Below are 22,792 nucleotides of genomic sequence, written 5' to 3'. Positions count from 1 at the left end.
TGTTATTCTCCTACAAAGATGTAGACTCTAAAGAAATTGTTGTAGGTGAGTTGTTTTATCCTAGATTCTACTGACCTCTTATTCTTCTACAAAGATGTAGACTCTAAAGAAATTGTTGTAGGTGAGTTGTTTTATCCTAGGTTAGTTTTATCTCTTGAGGAGTTCGTGTAGGTAAGTGTGGATTATAGAATTTGTTGTTGCACGGTGTGGATCATAGAAGTGGTTGAAGTAGTGTGTGGATTATAGAATTTGTTCTAGCAGTATGTGGATTAAAGAAGTTGTTGTTGGCGAGTGTGTATTATAGAAGTTTGTGTAAGTATATGATGACACTAAACAGTTGTTGTAGGTAAGTATGGATCATAACAAAGATGTAGTAATTTGTGGATTAAAGAAGTTATTGTATGTAAGTGTGAATTATAAGTTATTGTAGATACGTATGGATTATAGAAGTTGTTGTAAGTAAGTGTTGACCCTAAAGAAGTTGAAAGTTAATGTAACCTTAAAGAAATTGATGGTGGGAAGTGTGGATTATAGAAGTTGTCGTGGGTAAGTGTGGATTATAGAAGTTGTCTTAAGTAAGTGAGGATTATAGAAGTTATCGTAGGTAAGTGTGGATTATAGAAGTTGTCGTAGGTACGTGTGGATTATAGAAGTTGTCGTAGGTACGTGTGGATTTTAGAAGTTGTCGTAGGTACGTGTGGATTATAGAAGTTGTCGTAGGTACGTGTGGATTTTAGAAGTTGTCGTAGTTAAGTGTGGATTATAGAAGTTGTCGTAGGTACGTGTGGATTTTAGAAGTTGTCGTAGGTAAGTGTGGATTATAGAAGTCGTAGGTAAGTGTAGATTAGAGAAGTTGTTGAAGGTAAGTGTGGATTATAGAAGTTGTTGTAGGTAAGTGTGTATTATAGAAGTTGTCGTAAGTAAGTGTAGATTATAGAAGTTATTGTAGTTAAGTGTGGATTGTAAGTGTGGATTATAGAAGTAGTCGTAGGTAAGTATGGATTATAGAAGTTGTTATAGGTAAGTGTAGATTATAGAAGTTGTTGTAGGTAAATGTGGACTATAGAAGTTGTTGCAGGTACATGTAAGTGTAAGAAAAGTTGGAATCTCAATGATTTACATTCTTTAAGAATATGAAATCTTGTTTTCCCTTGCTCCAGAACTTTAATTCTAGCTGTTATTTGAATAGTAACAATATGTTTAACAGCTATGTGTACAATAAACTAGGACCAGGGCTCCATATTCATTATATTGCAGATAGTTTAAATTTTGATCATAGTGTTAAGGTATGTAATTCCACAAAGAACAGAGAAACTTCAAGCTCCCTTGTAATTCATATTGAACTCGTTTGATTGTGTTTTGTCGTTTCTTGCCAGTATTTTATACTTTTTGTGTTTTGTTTGTGTTTTGTCGTTTTTTGTCAGTATTTTATACTTTATACGCCTTATCTATCGATACTACATTATGTTATATTCAAATTTACAGATAACACCTTTAGTGAACCCATAATTTTACTCTTATCAACATGGCATCAGATTTTACTGTATGACATACCCATACAGGATACCATTCCTTTACACACCGGATTAGGACAAGGAGCATTCATAGATTTTTATTATCAAGAAAAGCTAATATTTTGGGCAGAGGAGGGCGACGGCAGAATACACAGAGCTTCACTAACTTTAGACGGTAAGATTTATGCTGTCAACGTCCGTTAACCATTTAAAATATGTCCTTGGATCATACCAAGTCTCAGTTATCGTCATCACGGTGTCAAGTTGTATCGTGAATGCTAGACTGGTTCTCTCCCTTGTAACATACGAACACTGTGCGGGACAAATTTGCCATTCCAGAATTGGCAAATCTGACTTTGTCGGTTTACAAGATAACACAAATATTACTGGCCAAGTGATAGATAATAAAAAAAAAAAATTTCCCCATATGTCCCAACATGTCACTGTTGTCACCACAGCTGATTAAAAGTACATTTCCCATGGGAAATTTAAAAATTCCCATGGGAACATTAGAAGTTCCCATGGGAAAATTTTAAGTTCCCATCGGAAAAAGTACTTTTCCCATGGGAATTTTAAAGTTCCCATCGGTACTACAGTTTCCCATGGGAACATTAGTAGATAGCTTCTTCCCGTGGAAAATTCTAAAATTCCCCAAGGGAACTAATTTTTCTTCCCATGGGAACACATTTTTCCCTTGGGAACATTTATTCTTCCCATGGGAACATTAATTCTTCCCATGGGGAAGATATATTTTTCCAAGGGAACATCAATTTTTCCTTTATTATTTTTTTCGGGATTTGTAATAGAGCTATGAAATATCGCTATGGACTGACGGTTACTTATAACCATGTCTGGAGCAGTTTAACAAAAATATCATTTGACAAAAAATTATATGTAATTACAATAAATTAAAGGTATTTCTATCATACTTTTCCATTCAAAAGTCTTTAATTATAATTGAATGATTAATAGAAACTCTACTGTCCAGCGGCTGATTTTACAATTTGAATCTCTCATCTTTGTTTTCGATCAATAGCATCGTGCATTTCATGTAATATTGTTCGCTGAAGTGCCAAGGATCAGAGCCATGCATGTGTTTTTCAGAATTTAATGTAAGAATTAAAATTATAAATCTGTTTTAATCTATATAGCTGGGAAATCACAAATCGTGTTTAAGATTGTTTTATAGTTATTATCCTTGAATTTATGAAATTGGCATCATAATTATTATTAATATACTTATTCTTTTTCATCTATATGCGTGTTTTTCGCCACTAGAAAGATGTGCACTGAATTTTTTTTTTACAGTTTATTTCATTCATTCGGTCAAATTTCCTACTTCAATGTGTAACTCGTCTGCAAAATAATCTTTTATTTCGTTTCAATTTTTGCAAACACTTTTGAAAGTTTTGTTAGATTTGTCTTTTATGATCTCTCATGTCACTATCAAAGAGAATCCAGAGTTTTCCATTTACAAGGACGGGTCAGGATTAAGTACTTTATGGTATTATATACACTTGTATATTACCCGTACGGTAGGCTGTCTACAAGTAATTTATAGTGTAAAGGAATACGAATACATTATTTCTCATATAACTTCAATTACTAGTTATAGAGAACATACATACACATAACTATAAGATACAATCATTACATGCATGTGTGATCGATACAATTAAATTAATTTGGAGGACTGACTTTCACATAACTTTGACAAATTTACATAGTTTATCTAATATTACAATACGTGGTGAGTTAAACAGTTGACCAAATTCATAGATATTAGGATTTGTCCAACAGTAGTACGGTAAAAATGTCTTTCTTTCTAGTTTAAATGTTCCACAATTCATAATGTAATGGTACTCGTCACCAATGTCGTTTGATTCACAGAGACGGCATATTCTGCCTTCTTTCTGTTAACCCTGCCTCCTTATGAATTATTTTTGCGATTGCATACAGGTAAAAGAACTATTTGATTTTTTAATCTAAGATAATTGCTGATGATTTTTTGTGCGAATAGTGAACCATTCGAATAGTCGAAATTTTTTTTTCTTCCTCAATAGGTAGGTGAAATGGTGTGTAAAATTTATTCTTAATTTGCAAAACTTGCATTACGGGCATATTCTATACTTCTAAGTTTGGATATAGAGTTTGAATAAAGAGTCTAAAATTTTCAAATGTTGATACCCAACCAAATCTCTAGTAATCTTATCCATGTTTGATATATGCTTCTTTCAAGTGCGGTTGATTTGGTATTAGTTTAAGGTAGGCGTGGTTTTCGGTAAATTTCATCCAATCAGAGACATATATATGTTACAGTGAATTTGTATAATGAGGGATTATGTAGAATCCCTGATTTTTCAGGGATTATGTAGAATCACTTAAATCATTAGTGATTATATATAATTCCTTAAAATGACCAGTGACTTTACATAATCACTTAAGATTTTTATAATTATTCTACAAATTCCTTGAAATGATTTTAGGGATTATCAATAATTCAAAGATCCTTGGTTTGATAAAAAATAAATATAGACTTATCATTATTTGTTTTTACTTATTCCTTGAAAGTTTAAATGAACAGTAAGTCACGATTTAAATTGTTTAAATGCTCCTTCCATCTCTTATATTTCATACAGATTACACTATTACATCATTATACATTAACATAAGATGGGGGCTGGTGGGCATGGATCTAGGAAAATAATAAATCTTAAATACTTAGTATCTGACGAAAAAATATTTTTGTGAATAGCAAACTTAAAGTCATAAAAACTAGATATACAGAAATAAAAGTATAATTTTATAATAATTTATGCATATTTCTAGGATTAGCGTCTCATTAGTATACTTTTGTGCTGATCCGGTTTGGTGTTGTTGTTTAACCTTACGTTAGCACAGAACAAGTACTAAATCCACAGTGCATGTAATTTGTGTTAAAACAATGGGTAAAAAGGTTATGGAACATCTGTTTTGTGTATATTGTGTTCAAATGCACAAGAAATTCAAACTGAGAGAACTGAAGCAACTAGATGTATAGAAAAACAGGCAGAACGAACGATCGGCAGTATCTATTATGCTTTTAGTATATTTTTACATTAAGTAGAATTAGGTGCGTGACACAGGCTCTTGAGAGCCTCTAGTTTTGGTACCTCAGATGTTTGTACTGAGAACTTTATTTCTCTTAGACGTGTAGAAAAATCTGATTCGATATGTGAAGGACAAGGTTTTTTAAAATGTGGATGTTGTGGTTAAAACAGATGTGATTCAAATAGATGTGCCTGTAGAAAAGCAGTGCAAATGTGCAATAGTCGATGTCATGCAAACTGTAAAAATAGATGATTGTTTTTGACATATTAATTTTTGTTCTTAACATTTTAATAGCAATTCTCTGTAACCACCAACCAAGTTGCGGCACGCATAGTCTCAGATTTTCTTGAAATTTGGTTTGTTGGTAGCTATCGATAAACGAACAAGAAATATGTTGACAAAAAATTTGTTTATGCCCCCGTTGCCTTGGTAATGGGTCCCTTTAGATTTTACCTCAAAAATGCATATTTTGACGAACAAAAATGACCCATTTTAAGCAGTAATCATGCACACATTTCAAGTTTTATGAATATTTTGGCTTTTGTTCATTAAAATATAACACTTTATGAGTAAGATAAGAGATAAAATTTATTTCTGACAAAAGGGGAAGAAGGGGGCAGCACTGATTTAAATAGTGGAGTTTTCAATGTATTCAAGAAGGCAAATTATAGGCATTTTGCATGAGCTAATTTTACACTTTTGCATCCACAACCAATTATACTAAGATAATAAATGTAACTATATAGTGATATTGGGTTTTAGGGTGGTTGCTATGGAAACAAAAATGTGTCATTGTAAATGAATATTTTGTCTATGCATAACTTCTTTGCTCGAAAGGCCAATCCCAACCAAAGAAATAAACTCGTCGATCTCTTAGCAGTTATATTCCTTTTCTCTTCTTCTTGTAGATTCAAAGGACCTGTCTACATACAAAAATAACATTTGGTTGTCTTATGGAGAGTTGTCTCATCGGACGACATCTTTTAAATTTTTGTATTTGAATGTGTAATCAGTCTCATGAAATTGAATTTGCTATATAATTTACTATTCTGGATTAGACATGTGTTCTTAAAGAAAACTGCATGTTTATTTTTGTCCCAATGAAACCTAAAATATATTGTTGCTGCGCATTTTTTCTAGATAAAAAAAATGGTGCTATGCACTTTTTATACGACCGCAAAAAAATTTTTGTGGTCGTATATTGGTATAACGTTGGCGTCGTCGTCGTCGTCGTCGTCCGGCGTCGTCGTCCGAAGACGCACTAGTTTTCGCACTCTAACTTTAGTTTAAGTGAATGGATCTCTATGAAATTTTACCATAAGGTTCAATACCACAAAAGGAAGGTGGGGATTGATTTTGGGGGTTATGGTACCAACAGTTAAGGAATTAGGGGCCAAAAAGGGGCCAAAAATAAGCATTTTCTAGTTTCCAGACAATAACTGTGGAACGGTGTATGGATCTCTCTGAAATTATACTACAAGTTTCCATACCACAAAGGGATGGTTAGGATTTGCTTTGGGGGGTTATGGCTCAAACCGTTTAAGAATTAGGAGAAAAAAAGGGGGGAAAACAAGGTTGTCCTGGTTAATGGACAAATACTTTAGTACAAAACATAATTTAAAGCAGTGTAAGGGAGATAAATCAAATACATCATTGAAATTATCTCCCTTACACTGCTTTTAAATTGTGTATAAAGTAATGGTTAATGAACAATTAAGATAATTTAAAACAGTGTAAGGGAGGTAATCCAAATACAACGTTTTGGTTACTTCCCTTGCACTGCTTTTAAATTATGTTTAAAGAAATGCATATTTATAAAGGAAGACCAGTAAAAATATCTGCAAATGTTGCATCTTTTTTTTTTACAACAAAATCCATATGAAATATTTGACACCATATTTTAAATTCTATTATAAAATAGATTAAGTTAGCACTATGGTAAATTTAAATGGGTAATTATGGTTGCAAACTCCATTGGAAATTTGAATTGAGATTATGACCATATCTTGAGGGAAAGAATTTTTTTTGGGGAAAAAGGGGGGGGGGGGGGGGGTTTAAAGAAATTGTGGGGGGTCAATTTTTTCTCATTTCAGATTTCAGAAATTAAAAAGAATTATTCTTCAAATATTTTTTTTTTTTCAAATTTCAAATATTGAAAAATTTCAAGAAGTAATCTTTAATCTTTAATTGGACAGTATGGCGCATTAGATTTGTAAAATCTTTGACCACATTTATTTATTTGTTATGCCGAATCTAACCGTGTATTCAGATTTTTAATTTTGGGTCCAGTTTTCAAATTGGTCTACATTAAGGTCCAAAGGGTCCAAAATTAAACTTTGTTTGATTTTAACAAAAATTGAATATATGGGGTTCTTTGATATGCTGAATCTAAACATGTATTTAGATTTTTGATTTTTGGCCCAGTTTTCAAGTTGGTCCAAATTGGGGTCCAAAATTAAACTTAGTTTGATTTTAACAAAAATTGAATTATTGGGGTTCTTTGATATGCTGAATCTAAACATGTGTTTAGATTTTTGATAATGGGCCCAGTTTTCAAGTTGGTCTAAGTTGTGGTCCAAAATTAAACTTTGTTTGATTTCAACAAAAATTCAATATTATGGGGTTCTTTGATATGCTGAATCTAAACATGTATTTAGATTTTAGATTTTTGGCCCAGTTTTCAAGTTGGTCCAAATTGGGGTCCAAAATTAAACTTTGTTTGATTTCAACAAAAATTGAATATATGGGGTTCTTTGATATGCTGAATCTTACCATGTATTTAGATTTTTTATTTGTGGGCCCGCTATCAAATTGGTTCATATTGAGGTCAAAAGGGTCCAAAATTAAACTTTGTTTGATTTCATCAAAAATTGAATTCTTGGGGTTCTTTGATATGCCAAATCTAACCGTGTTTTTAGATTTTTAATTTTGGGTCCCATTTTTAAATTGGTCTACATTAAGGTCCAAAGGGTCCAAAATTAAACTTAGTTTGATTTTAACAAAAATTGAATTATTGGGGTACTTTGATATGCTGAATCTAAACATGTGTTTAGATTTTTGATTATGGGACCAGTTTTCAAGTTTGTCCAAGTTGGGGTCCAAAATTAAACTTTGTTTGATTTCAACAAAAATTGAATATATGGGGTTCTTTGATATGCTGAATCTAACCATGTATTTTGATTTTGGACATTGGACCATAGTAGGTAAATTAAAAAAAATGAAGTTCTTAGACCACATTCTTTCTGTGTCAGAAACCTATGCTGTGTCAAATATTTAATCACAATCCAAATTCAGAGCTGTATCAAGCTTGAATGTTGTGTCCATACTTGCCCCAACTGTTCAGGGTTCGACCTCTGCGGTCGTATCAAGCTGCGCCCAGCGAAGCATTTTATTCAATATAAATAGATGGTTGCAAGGCACTTCCCTAATATAAATAAATGGTTGCTAGGCATTTTTACACTTTAAATGAATGATTGTTTAAACCCCCCCCCCCCCCCCCCCCTTTCATCAATGACCTTTGACCTCTGGACAAATTTATGGTAATTTAATTGCCAATAGTTTTCACATCATAGTCATTCAATAATTATTACTTTTTGTGGATTATTTTAATAACATGGCCACATTTTAGAGGTAAAAAGGCAAAAATTACACATTTTTGTTTCCATAGCAACCATCCTAGAACCCAATATCCCAAACATTTTGTTATAATTTATTGATAAGAAACATAGATACTTTTCATTCATAACCACAGCTTAAATGGAGGTGGATGCAAAAATGTCTATTTTTTTCATGCAAAATGTGTAAAATTTGTCTACTCAACTACAATGAAAAATGACCTCTGCTTCTGCGGTTGTGACAATATTCAGCAAAAATATTTTTTATATATGACATTGCTATTTTGTTTGTTAAGTTTTATGGTTCTGAAAAATATTTGCAGATATCAATAAATAAAACCTGGTTTTGATTACGAATGACTGCAAAGAAGTTGTTTTTTCGATGCTAAATTCCTCAAAATTTGCGGGAAATCTCATTCACTTGGTTGCCATGGCAACCATGGCTTAGCAATATTTTGGTGGGCATTTTTCTTACTTTTTTACATGATCACATGATTTGGCTAAGTTTCATGAAAATCGGTGACTATGCGTGCCGACCCCCCCTATATAAAATGGTTGGTGGTTACAGAGAATTGCTCTTAATGTATTGAGGTTATCATTTTAATATATTGTGCTTAACATTTTACAATTTATGTTTATAACGATGTTTCAATATGATTTTATTGAATGAATTATTTAACTTTTATTCCTTTTCTATATAAATAAAACTAATTCATCATTTCAGTTATTATGTATAATCCCTGACATTTTTTCTAGTGATTATACATAATCCCTGAAAATTTAAGTGATTATATATAATCCCTAATCTGACCAGTGATTCTACATAATCCCTGAAAATGTTAGGGATTTTACATAATCACTGATTATACAAATTCACTGTAACATATACACATATATATGAATATAGGTCTATGATCCAATCAACTGGCCTATTCGACAAACCTGTGTGCGCTGATGCGTTAAAACTGACTATGTCACTGTAATGGCACGTGCCTTACATCGGAATATGCCGTGCGTGACTAATGTTTATTGTAGTATTTCTTGTCATGTGGTCAAATTTATCTGATATACAAGTTTTAAAGATGGAAAATTAAATATGCTTTTTGAAAGATTATTTTAGCAGTGCCCCCAAGTGTCATAAAGTGTTTAAAAGAAACTTTAAAAGAAGGATGCATAATTTATTATATTATATGTCTCTGATATCAACTATAACGTGTTTTGGAAAAAAATTAATAACGCAATTAGCGCATGTCGATCCCTTTCAATAAAATAGTAATGCATTAATGTTACATCGTTGATTTTTAATATTTAGAAGTGATGTGTGACTGTTATAAGCATAGACATCTATACGCATTCTGGTTTAAGTTTACTATGATCACACTATAAATATCAATCAATTTTGGGCAGACTTCATTTTTTTCTATTCGTAAAAATTATATTACGTTTCATTTAATTTGAATGCTTCAAAATAATATAAGCATGTATTGGTTTTTATTAGGGCCAATGAATCCCTCCCCCTCCACCCCCCCCCCCCCCAAGTAAAATAATTATATATTTTTGTAACCCAAATTCACTCACAAGGAGTGTTTCCATAGATCGTACAAGGTATTCAACTTGATAAATCAAAATAAAAAAAAAAAAGTTCTCCGCTATTTTTCAAGAAACCTTTTTTTTGGGGATTGTTAACTTTAATCAAAACTGGCCAGGAAAAAAAATCAGCATAATGTTCGTAACATTGAAAGTTTAAGGTTAATTGTGTAATGATTTTTTTTTTACATTTCATTTATTTCAGCATTCATTCACCGGATTTATTTTCTTTTAGCGGTTTTGATCGTTTTATTTTGTTCAATAAAAAATTAGAGGAGGGACGACACTCTGCACACGGCACGCAGATATTATCGATCGGTCGCGTTGGTATTGTGTCATTTATATCAAACTACTCGTGGTGTGGACAACACCGTTAATGACACCCGGACAAGCGAAATTTGTTGAATCAATTAAAAAAAGCTAGTAATATGCAAAAGGGCTGATCATGCACGGTACGTCTAAACACCGCTCAGGACCTCCTGAGTGCACTCAGGACATGAAATATATGTTTTAGTGAGTGGTGAAGGTATGCATTCGATAGATAATTTAATTCTTCATCTAATAATTTTTGTTTTGATAAAATCATTTTAACATTTAAGGAGTTATTGAAGTTTTCATCGGCACGCGCCATTAAATGGAACCCGTTCTTAACTGTAGAAGCCGTATTTGCCAAAATACGCTAAGCTTTTCAAATAATCAAATCTCATATAGTTATTGTTCTTTCTCATTTTTATCGTTCTTGTCCAGTTATTTCATTCTTGAGTAATACGAATGTTTTAAAAATCCGCATTTAGTAAGATTTATCTTTCTCATTAAAGTTGTTCTTGTCTAGCTGTAATACAAGCCTTGAACGAAGTCCAATGTGAAAATAAATTCTGACAAATTAATTTGTCTCCGTTTTCTGAAAATTGTCATATTTGAGTATTATTTCTAAATAATTTGTAAGTAAACTAAATCCGTTCAAACCACGACTAAGTCTTCGTACACAGAGTTTGAAGTGCCAAAACCCCAGAAACTTGCTCGTAAGTCAAACCAAAGGAAAAAACCAAGGACAGCACGTACGCAGCCAAGATATTAGACTTAGCAAATCATATAAATAAATACTGATCTGTCTTATTAAGGTTAAATTCTAAATATTGTCATTGAAAATATAGGACCAGTTCATAATTTCAATAAATGTGTTATCTATATCAAGGCTGTGAAAATCTTGAATAAATTTTGAACATTCATGAAAAAGGTTATATTGAATATCGTCATAAAGTGTGCATTCCATAATGAAATGTTTTCAGTCTCTACACTGCAACTTTCACAAAACTTAATAACATCGTGTTATTCGTTTTAAACGTAACACAGTACTGACAACACAATTCATAAACAACAATAAAGATAATCCAATCAATTTTGTTGATTGGATAATTCACGGCTCAGTAGCTGTGTAATCAGTGACACGTGCCCTCATTATTTCATAAGAATTAACATATCTATCTAAGTTCGATTTCAAATTCTACCAAAATTTAACTCTTAAATAAGCAGCGTGTAACAAATATATTCATCCATCCTGTGTGCAAATACGATGACTATAAAGGGTCCTGAGTGCACCCAGGAGGTCCTGAGCGGCGTTTAGACGTACCCGATCATGCAATATACATATACTTTGTACATACCTAATAAACAAATTTGTTAGTTATATCTTGGCAATAAACATATTTATACCCAAACTGACTATTTATTACCAAGGGCTAATTTCGACGTCGATAATCACTGAATTCTCAATTTATTCAGTCGGTTTTAAGTTTTTAATCGAGACAAAGTTTTGTAAAATACTAAATTTTAAATATTGCACCATTTCGTCATTTGTCAGTAAACAAAACAGAGATAACACTAGAGAGAAAGCAATTAAGCAATCCAATACACAAATAATGCACGATTCAATTATGAAAAAAACTATATTTTTTCATGATGGTTATTCATAAGACAAAATTTTCATTTTGTGTTCAAAATAATTAAAATACATAAGAGTTTATATGCCCAAAATAACATAATTACTCGCGGATTTGAAAATTTATTTTGGATATTTTACTTACCGGAAATCATATTTTAGCGACTTATTACGAAGCAACGGCTGGAGACTTAAGGAGACTTAAGAGGATTTAGAATGTCGAATAGTGATCTTTGATTGACATAAATTTGAATGATTTTCACGTGCTGACATTTGTAAAATTTACAAAAATCTGTGCCTCGTGATTTCGCAGAGATCGAATAAAATTTCCCGCCATTACAGTGCATTTCTCTATTGATAGAATTTACTCTAAAAGATAAAAAACATAAAGAAAATATTTCATATAAAGTGATCTTCTATCATTGATTAATCTTTTTATTTCAAAACTTTCTGTATTTTCGGCGAGTGCAAGAGAGTATATTTGATATAAAAACATGAACAAATCGATCTTTTCCAGATTCAAAATTGTCGAGGGACGCTAAAACCGTACCACGTGACCTACAAAAATTTGCACACAGCACCTTAGGCTGTCGTCCCTCCTCTGATAAATAATAGTAAAATTTACTTTCCATAAAATATACTTGACTTCCTAAATAACACTTGGAAATAAATTTTGAACAATGAATGTGTCACCATTTCGCTTTGTCGTCTGCCCAACTTAGTTTGGTCCTTAATATGCATGAAATACTTTCCACTGAACGTAAAACAAACGGCAACTATCCACCAAATGCGATACTTCTGTTACATACCCGTAATTTTGTCACATGCTTGGTACTATTCTTTGAACAAATTTCGTTTTGTAAGCCGATTTTGTCCCACATTTAAATCGTTTTTGTCCAGTAGTACATTCCTTGTTTAAATGTTAAACTAAATCCTATAAAATTAATTTGGTGCATTGGTTCTCTGAAACACATTTTTTTTTAATTTGAGCGTGTCACCCCCCTCATGAAGTAGTGGTCTCGGTTAGTATAAACATACAACAAAAGTCTATGTTGGAATAGTAAGTTATTATTTCATTTAACATTTTTACAGTTGTTGACAACAAATAAAATGTTATGCATGATTTACTTAGCCATACGTTACTATTCGTCTCTGGTATGAAAAGTTTGTTAACAAAATTTAAATAGTATATTTATATTCAAACTGAAGGATCTAAAATTTAAATGATTTATGTAAAAACTAATGAATACGGAGCGTGGGTATTGCACGAAGTCAGCCAGACTAAATCCTAGCCTCCGAACTTGTATGATCACCTAATCCAAAATTTAGCGTGTCAGATGAAAAACAAAACCGCTTAGGTTTAGGACTACAGTTGAAAAGTCGCATTTGCTAAAAATCAATGCAAAATAGTAAGATGTACGTTCCTGAGCGTATAATGCACAAAGAAAGGGTTGTTGTGTACTTTTGAACTTAGTAGGGTAGTATGGCTACCATGCAACTTCCTGTTATAACAGATACGAACGACGTGCACTACAGCGGAATTACGGTTTCAGTTGTTATAGTACACACACAAATTAATTGGGCTAATTTGGTCTCTGCTGCATAGTTTATTTCATTGGCAATCATAGCCCACACTTTTCATCTTTAAAATTCACTTTGCATTAAATATCTAAATGAAATTACATAAGAATAACTTGGAGTGTATACATGTATATGTAAAAAAAAACCAGAAACCAGCAGCAATATTTGACGAAGACGAAATTAATGATCAATGGAATTTTAACATATTACAATGCATGTCGAACCAGAACTTGAAATTGACAATAGGTATAAATAGAACCGTCGCTTTTCCAAAATATTGATGCTTAGTTAGAATTGCACGTGCTATTTCACAAGGTTCGCATTATAGTTATACATGTACAATATAACTAACAATAGTGAGGACGAATTTCTTTAACTGTTCTGGAACGTTCTAGTTGAAATATAAATCTGTGATTTTTCTATATTCATAACTTCGACGAAGCAAAGCAAGTTAGAAATACAACTGGACTGATATGCATAAAACGATATTCAATCGTAGTATTAATTTATCGTAAAACATGTAGAAAAATCCGTCCGTTCGGAACAAATCTTAACTTTAGTACCTTTATGCATATACGGGCCCTGAATATAAATCAGATAGGTTCTGCAGGTTTTTGTCTTATTTTCAAAATACATATCTTAAATTGTGACTATCTTTAGTTTCTTATCTTTGATTCTATCTGTATAAACTAACGATCGACAAGTGCGTACATTTTTGTGAAATTAATATTTATATGTTTTAAAATGCCAATAATTATTGACAAGTAGTACAAACTTACATTTTTTCAAATTTTACAGATGGAATTATCTCAATAAATTGTTACTTCCTCAAATCTTTGGTAGGAATTAAATATCATTCATTTAATACACCAGAAATGTATTTCATAAACAAGTGGTAGTAAAATTGACTAACTTCAAATTATGATTTACGAAGTAATAACAACTATATAGTATCATAGACTAGATATAACAAGAACATCTTTTTCCCCATCTAATACAATTGAATGGAAGTCAAAACCACGACAGATGGACTTCCCAAAGTATAAAAATAGTTACCCTTCTACTTAAGTTGTGGTGTTAGAAAACTTGATATTATTCATGGTTCAGAAATATGCGAAGCTCTTTAAATGCAGATCTGCACCGTGTTAATATTAAACTAAATCCCGTATGCAGCTGTAGCCATGCGGTTGAGGATTGTATTCATATTTTTGTCGAGTGCCCATTTCACAACGAAGCAAGATAAATATTGTTTTTGATTTAAAAATAAAGATATGCTATACCAATTGAGCTTAGTAAAGCAAATATTTTGAACCTGTTCAATCTCGTATCAGAAATACCCAAAGATTCAGAACTTCACATACCATTAAAATTCTGAATTCCTACTTATTCACACTTCACGCCAGTTCATATTACAACAATATTATATTGCATTTTGGTTTTTGTTTATAGTTTGAATTACATGCATTCCTATTTTGTTTTTTGTCATTATCTTATGTATTTTGTGTTTGTATTTGTATAAGGAGAGGTGTTATAACTTGTATTCAATCCCATTTGCTACTTTTGGAAATAAAATGTGTTTAAACAAAAAAAAAATATATAAGGTAAACGGGAATAAGTCATACACAAAAAAAAATCCAGTGAAAAGTTACAAACTTGTACATTTGGTACATTTACGTGTATATGTAAGAAAAACAGTCACAGAAATCACTAACCATGTCAATGTTAAGTTTTTAAAACAATACAACAGAGACTAGTAATAGGACTTCAATTTACCATTTTCTGTTCTTTTAATTCGTCTTCATAAACTGTCTATACAGAATATAACACGGAAGGAATCAAAATGTTGAAATAAAGACGTCCGTAGAAATACCGCCAATAACCACTTCAATATTACGCACTAGGGACTTAACGGGATGATATAGTTGGCACAAAGGACATACAATATAAAAGTAGACTATGTTAATATAAATAAATAAACAATTTCAAAAAATTCTATAATCATATCTTTAGTAATTACCATGATTACAGTGTTATTAAATGTTTTATCGACACTTGCCACGCTCTATTGATTCAGATTGTCATCTGTGTGTAATCGATTGAAATTCATGTTCATTCAACCAGAACCCGTTAACTACGCACGTGTATACAGATTGTACACGAATATAATATTTCAGTATTTTATAGTGTTTTTGTTTTATGGGTCTTGTATTTTGTAAAAAAAAAAAAAATCAAAATTTGTGGTATTTCTACGCACCGGAAATTTTAAAAAGTTTTTTTTCCAATACGTTCAATAATTAAAAAAAAGAATATTTTGTTATCACATAACACACGCACAACTTAATTTAAAAACTTACTTGACATTGCTTCATATTTTACTGGATAATCAGAGTTTTAGTGAAGTTGCATGTTGAGTGCAACTTAAGATACAAAACCAAATTGACATTTTGTATAAAACCTGCATACTGCAATAATTTTACATAAACCCTGCATTTTCAACAAATTTCATTTTTTTCTAGGAGAAAAACAATCAAAAGGAAACATTTTCCATAAATTAAATATCTGTTTCCATAGAGAGTAAATTTTCCATCTGAAAAATAAATGTTCCCATGGGAAGAAAAATCGTTCCCATGGGAAGAAAAATCGTTCCCATGGGAAGAAAAATTGTTCCCATGGGAAGATAAACTGTTCCCAGCGGAAAAGGTGAATTCCCATGGGAACTTTTTGTTTTCTTCTTTTCCCATGGGAACTGTAAATTTCCGATGGGAACTATAAAATTCCCATGGGAAAAGTACTTTTTCCGATGGGAACTTTAAATTTTCCCATGGGAACTTCTAATATTCCCATGGGAATTTTTAAATTTCCCATGGGAAATGTACTTTTAATCAGCTGTGGTGACAACAGTGACACCAGTGACATATTGGGACATACGGGGAAATTTAATTTTTTTGATTATCTATCACTTGGCCAAAAAATATTTGTGTTATCTTGTAAACCGACGAAGTCAGATTTGCCAATTCTGGAATGGCAAATTTGTCCCGCACAGTGTTTACGGGTATCTGAGAGGACAAGGAACCAGTCTACTTGTATGCTTGCATACCGTTGATGGTAACACTAGAAGATTTGTTAAACCATAGATGTATATGGGTTTATGGTTAAACAGACGAAAGTGTGATTAAAGAGGAATATATGTAACTGAAATTTAAGTCATGATAAGTTGTACCGAAAAATTCAGCAGATTTTTAACGTACCATTCATATAATTAATAGAAGCAACATATTTTCATCTGAAGGAATTACAAACCTGTTTATTTTTTGATTTACACATTCTTACATGAAAGATCCATGACAAGGTTACGGCTATGGGGAATAAAAAACGAAGAAAAAAATGTAACCAAAATTAAAAGTGATATATATAAATGATAGAAAGAAATGCTGTGATGTTTTATGAAGTGTTTGAACTTCCATTAATATAGTGAGTACCCAGCACGACAGAGATAATATTATATCTATTAACACGCACAACGCTAAAGAGACTACACACGGAACGTCTTGGTAAATCACTTTTCGCTCAATTTACGACAAACGTCATTAATACCAAAGGCATTCGCTGCATGCACGTGCAGACTACCATTGCTCCTGAGATAATTTAGTTGCAAAAAATAATACTACTTAGAAAAATAATTGGATACGAAAAAGAAATTTTATGAAATGCATTCGATCTGTTTGAAGTTTAATTACGACTTTCAAACTTGCAGGAGGTGATTACACCTCTATGGAAAGATACTATCACGGTTTTTAAAATATTTTTTTATGAAAAATATTAAATTGATTTTACCAAACAAAATATAAGTACATTCTACACCTTCTTTACCGTCTAAATATTTTTAAATTACTAACTTGCTCAGAGCTAAATTAAGACATGTCAACAACTTCGTAAATGTCGTCAATTATTCCATAAATGATAATAGCAATAGAAACATTTTTTTATAATGAATATCCTTCAACAAGTTTTATTTTCAAAAGAACTGGTATTAGATTTTTTTAAGGAGGTAAAATGTATATTACCATACAAACTTGTTTTTACTTCAATAGAAAGTTATAAAATCAATCCCCTACAACTGATTATAATAATAACATTTATGTAGCGGCAGCTAATGCCCTGGAAATTGATTAACTAAAGGAGGTGGAAATAAAGCGGTAAACACTGCGCAAGCCAAGAAGGATAATTTGAGATTCGAAATTTGAAATCCATAATAAAGTATCTTAATCTTAGTACTAATATTTTAGTTTACTATCACATAAATCAATGTAAACACAAACATCTCAATATAGAAAAATCTCTCACGAAAACGGCAAACGGAGTGATCCATAGGGCACCGAAGGGGTAAAAAAGAGACAAAAATACTAAGGGGACAATATAAAATGATAAATAAAAAAAAATAATAAAGAAAAACATGTAAAAAAAAAAGAACATCAGTCTTCACAACACTACACAGAAAACCGAAAACTGACGACACCCATAAAAAACCAAACAAAAACAAATGAAGATATAAACATCGGGGTGAGCTCAGGTGCTGCGGATGGGTAAGAATGCCGACCCTGCTCAACTAACGGCTCCTAAAGTGTTGATCATACAGGAAAAGATGACACAATTGTAGCTTTTACATTTGGGACATATCCGTCGTCATCTGTGACACTCATATTCAATAACTGTCAACCAGATCATGGTGGAGTCTATAAAACTTCTCTTGCATATCATACATTACTCATCATTCGTTGGACGTTCTCTAAGTCACAACCAGCAGAGAGTAACAGAACCGGTGCTTAAATCTGGATGACATTAGTGGACTTGTTGGATATAAAAATATCACTGGGAGCCATGAAACATACATACTGTACCGAGTAAAACATTTATTTAAGTTATGTAAACTTTTTTATCAATGAAATATATTCCAACAATTAACAAATACACTGCAAAGTTTATCCAAGTAGAGAAATTGAAACTGAGTTAAAATAATAAAGTAAAATCGATAGATATACAATAAGTTTGATATATTTCTAAACTTATAAATACAACAGTACATTGATGTTTCAATTTTTTCTTGCCTGCATCGCCCAAGCTTCAGGGTTTTTCAGTGGCAGATCCGCCTCTTCTCTTCACTGTAATAGAGAAACATTTATTTGCAAGAGACGTTGTAAAATTATTTTTGAGTCTTTATTTTATTTATATTAACCAATCCTGTTATAAAGTGCTGTACTAGGTATATACACACATATATATATTGTATACATGTCAGTCTCTACAATTAAAATACAAATTTTATGTTAAGAAGTACATTTACATTTAACAGTATTTCGAGATATCCGAGTGATAGTTGACACAAGTCCATCAAACATTGAGAGTATAGCTGTAGATTGGATAACTGGTCATCTATTATGGTTAGAGTCTTATCCAGCAAGTCTTAAGGCGTCAAAATTAGATGGAAGCGACCCAACAGTTATATATACATTTATTGATGAGAGGAAAGTTCCTAAATTCCTAGTTATAGATCCACTAGCAGGGTATGTATCCAAACTCTATGCATAATCATTATTTGGAATATATTAAATTTGCCTCTAAGACTTTATAACATAAAAGATATAAAAAAAATTTCGCAAACTAATTATGTTTAAACATAGAAATAAGAAAAAAAAATAGATCACTGCAAACAAGAGATATAATAAAACAGCTCCTAATAATTGTAAACAATTTTAGAGGAAGTATTTTGCGAGAGGTTAAGTCGCCACTCAGCAATGTGTGGTGAGTATGCTCTGTTATCTAGTATATTAGAATCCTTTCCCATGTTGTTTCTCAAAAGTATCTGCTAACATTTGTTTTTCTACTGCTAGTACCTATGTTAATTTTCTATCAAAACAATATGTCCGTTTTTAGTACATGCTCAACGTAATTAAAGCAACCCATGTCAAAAATAAACCTCAATTTATTGAAACAATTTGGTCTTATGTTTTCAATTTAAAACAGTTGCAGTTATATAATTACAGTTTTGCCTGAAACATTGAACCAAAGTTAAACTACAGCCGTTTTTGTAAGTCAATTTTACAGAGAATTCAAAAGGTTTTGATTAATGAAAACTAAGATGTATTCTTCTTGTATATGTTTTAGGTATTTGTTTTGGATAGATTCTGAAGGTGATCTCTATGCTCCAGGTGCTTGTATAGAACGATTCAACTTAAGGGATAATGAAAGATCTACAATATTTAACATTTCCAAGGATGAGTTACACAACATGGGTCGACCCAAAGGCCTCACATTAGATATGAATGCACACAAACTTTACTGGACTGATGCTCGGTAAGAACATGCCTTTCTTATTTTATACATAAGGAAATGCCTGTACTAAGTCAGGGATATGACAGTTGTTTTCCATTAGTTTGATGTTTTTGAGCTTTTGATTTTGCCATTTGATAAGGGACTTTCCGTTTTGAATTTTCATTTGAGTTCGGTATTTTGTTATTTTACTTTTTCCATAAATATAATTGCTTCAAACGATTAAAAAAAATATATATATATGTACTTTAATATTTAATAAAAAATTTCAAATACTAAGTACCTTTAATATACAAATACTTTACTTTAAAAAAGGCAAGAAATAAATTATGATAAATTGAATCCGGGTAATTGTTTTTTTAAGTTAAAATGTTATGATTCTAAATGCAGTTTCTAAACGTAACGTGGATTAAAATGATAAAAGGGACATTTACATAACGCTTATTTTTCATCAAATAGTCCAAAGTTTGTCTAAACAAATTTTTCCACAAATAAAGATAGTTATTGTGGATGTATGGGTGTACATGCACGAGTTTAATGAAAAGTGGTAGTTCACATCCAACTTTTTATGGTAATATCATTTAATACTCATTCTCTGTAACCACTTAAACTTTTTCGGCACACATAGTCACCGATCTTTCTGAAAATTGGCTGATATGTAGATCCTATTAGACTAGTCAGAAAAATAATGTCAACCGATATATATATTGGTTGGTTACCATGGTAACAGCAGAGAAAGTAGGGATTTTTGAGAAAAATACAATATTTGGTGTAGTGTTGTGAAATTATGCGGCTACATCTATTAAAAAGAAACACAAAAACAATTAATTTCATTCTTGTTTTAGTCAAAATTCAAAAAAAGTTATGAGGAATCTACCTAGAAACATGCGAAATTCATTTCTAAAAAATGATCATTGTGCAATTTTCTCCTTTGATGGGTTACACTAATGACTGGACCAAAACGAAAACGCTAATAACTTTTTTATTTCTCAAAGGATTTATGTCAAATTTGAATTGTTATAAATTTAGACCATTCAATACATAAATATAAGAAAAAAAAATATAGAAAACTTTTTTAAATCTTCATTTAAACGTGACCTGACCAACGCTGACAATGCCAGGACCAAATGAAAATGCTAATAACTTTTTTTATTTCTTAAAGGGTTTATGTTAAATTTGAAATATAATAAAGTTTAAGCATTTAATATATAAATTAATAAAAAAAATATAGAAAAAAATATATAATATTCAGATAACGTGACCTTTCTAACGTTGACAATAACCTGTCCAACAATAGCAATGACCTGACCGATGAAAATTTCTGTGTTATTTTATATTATTTAAAATTGTTTTTAAACTTGTGTATCATCATGAAATTGTTTCCATAGCAACACAGTTAAAACTATAATACCGTTATGTATCAATATGTTTCAAATTTTGATGATTACAATCATTTCTACAAATTGTAAATTTGTTTATTTCTTTCTGACTGCAAAATTAGGTTTTAAAACATTTTTTTCAAAAATTTTCAAAAATTTTTTTTTCTGAAAAAATGAAAACTAAGCATTTTGTAGCCATGGTAACAAAAAAATGAGACATACTTCCCCATTACTTTTTCGCATCATTGATAAGATAAGACTATGGTATTTATGAATTGATGGTTGACTTTAACTCAGGTGTCCGCAAAAAATTATGGTGAGCATTCAAAAATGACCTCAAAAGGGTATTTTTTACCTAATGCAAACCACATAAAAAGGGGGGTATATGTGATTATGATTGAAAATGAATATGAAAATATCAGTTATTAAATTACATTAATAAAATGCACATATTTAATAAAATCATAAAAAAATATTCTTTCTTTTTATCATTTATTATGAAATATTATGTTTAAATAGCCATTTTCAGCTTAAAATCATAGATATCCAGAAGAGATAACACTGGTCATCGGTTGCTATGGCAACCGTCATGCTTAGCAACCAAAATTTTGCCATTTTTTGTTTGTTTCATCAAGACTAGTAAGTGTGTGAAGTTTGAAGAAAATCCATGACCATGCGTGCCACACTCCCTATATAAAGTTTAAATAGTTACAGAGAACCAGTATTAAAATGCTAGCTGATTTAGTAATTGTCCATCAATATTTGTTTTCTTAAAAATAGACTTTATCTTTGTGTCTTTTGTATGAACATCAATTCGTTGATTATAAGTTTGACTCAGACTAGATATTCCGCTTAACATTCTGCATTTAAAGTGTGTACTGTTTGTTCTAGTTTAGTCATCGAGATTACTTACAAAACTTCTTTTTTGATATGAGTATTGAGACACACAGCCGTCATCTTCAGTATGGACGACTACACTGAAAATTGTGAATACATTTTTTATAAGTACAACATAAGCTGCCATTTTCAACAGCAGATATGTTTTCGCTAGAAATATTTTAAGTTTTGTTGTTCTTCGATGTAGTAGACCATGTGATTTGTCCAGTGTATTTTAAATTTTTTTTATTTTCAGATCCGAGTCTCTCCAGTGTATTGATTATAATGGCAAAAACTTCCAAATATTAGTAACTAACCCGAATTATCTTGGAGAACCATTAGCTTTATCTAGATACAAAACAAATCTGTTTTGGTCTGATCGGGACACGAAGTCCATAGGCAAGGTATATGCATATGTATGTGAAGAATTGTTGCTTACATTTTATCTGTGTTTCGGATATTGTAAGGTTGAAATTAAAGGAAAAAAAATGCATAAGAATAATAAAACTGTATAATTATTTCCGCAATAACTGTTCAAATTTTATAACCGCAATGGACATGGACAGTAAGTTATTATCAATACTCCATATGTAAGGGTAAAATAAAGAAAAGAATCAAGAAAACATGACAAAATTACAATTAAAGATATACTAAAAAAATCAAATGAAGTTGTAAAGCTACACTGAATAATTATATATGTAAATAAATACATGACATATAATTTTGTGAAACGCTTTACATCGAACGGAAATTGAAAAAGCCTTAATTTGTGACAGAGGGATTCGTGATAAACTAGCATTATCTTTATGTTTGTTTTTAAATTGTTGTCCTCTCACTTAATAACTCGAAGTGATCAAATTTATCTTATTTGAGCTAGAATATAGG

General features: G+C 31.3%; 1 protein-coding gene across 1 annotated transcript in view; it reads left to right on the top strand.

Moving 5' to 3' along the window:
- Nucleotides 1–22,792, top strand: part of LOC127718805 (low-density lipoprotein receptor-related protein 8-like) — a 49,243-nt gene that overhangs the window by 23,737 nt on the left and 2,714 nt on the right. Inside the window, exons 3-6 of the mRNA XM_052224873.1 lie at nt 1,486–1,689; nt 18,676–18,886; nt 19,488–19,676; nt 22,164–22,311. Of these exons, the coding sequence (XP_052080833.1) occupies nt 1,486–1,689; nt 18,676–18,886; nt 19,488–19,676; nt 22,164–22,311 (752 nt within the window). The remainder of the gene's footprint in view (nt 1–1,485; nt 1,690–18,675; nt 18,887–19,487; nt 19,677–22,163; nt 22,312–22,792) is intronic.

The sequence above is a fragment of the Mytilus californianus genome, unplaced genomic scaffold (genome assembly GCF_021869535.1).
Source record: "Mytilus californianus isolate M0D057914Y unplaced genomic scaffold, xbMytCali1.0.p SCAF_10, whole genome shotgun sequence".
NCBI lineage: Eukaryota > Metazoa > Mollusca > Bivalvia > Mytilida > Mytilidae > Mytilus > Mytilus californianus.
This window is presented reverse-complemented; position numbering and strand designations above follow the sequence as displayed.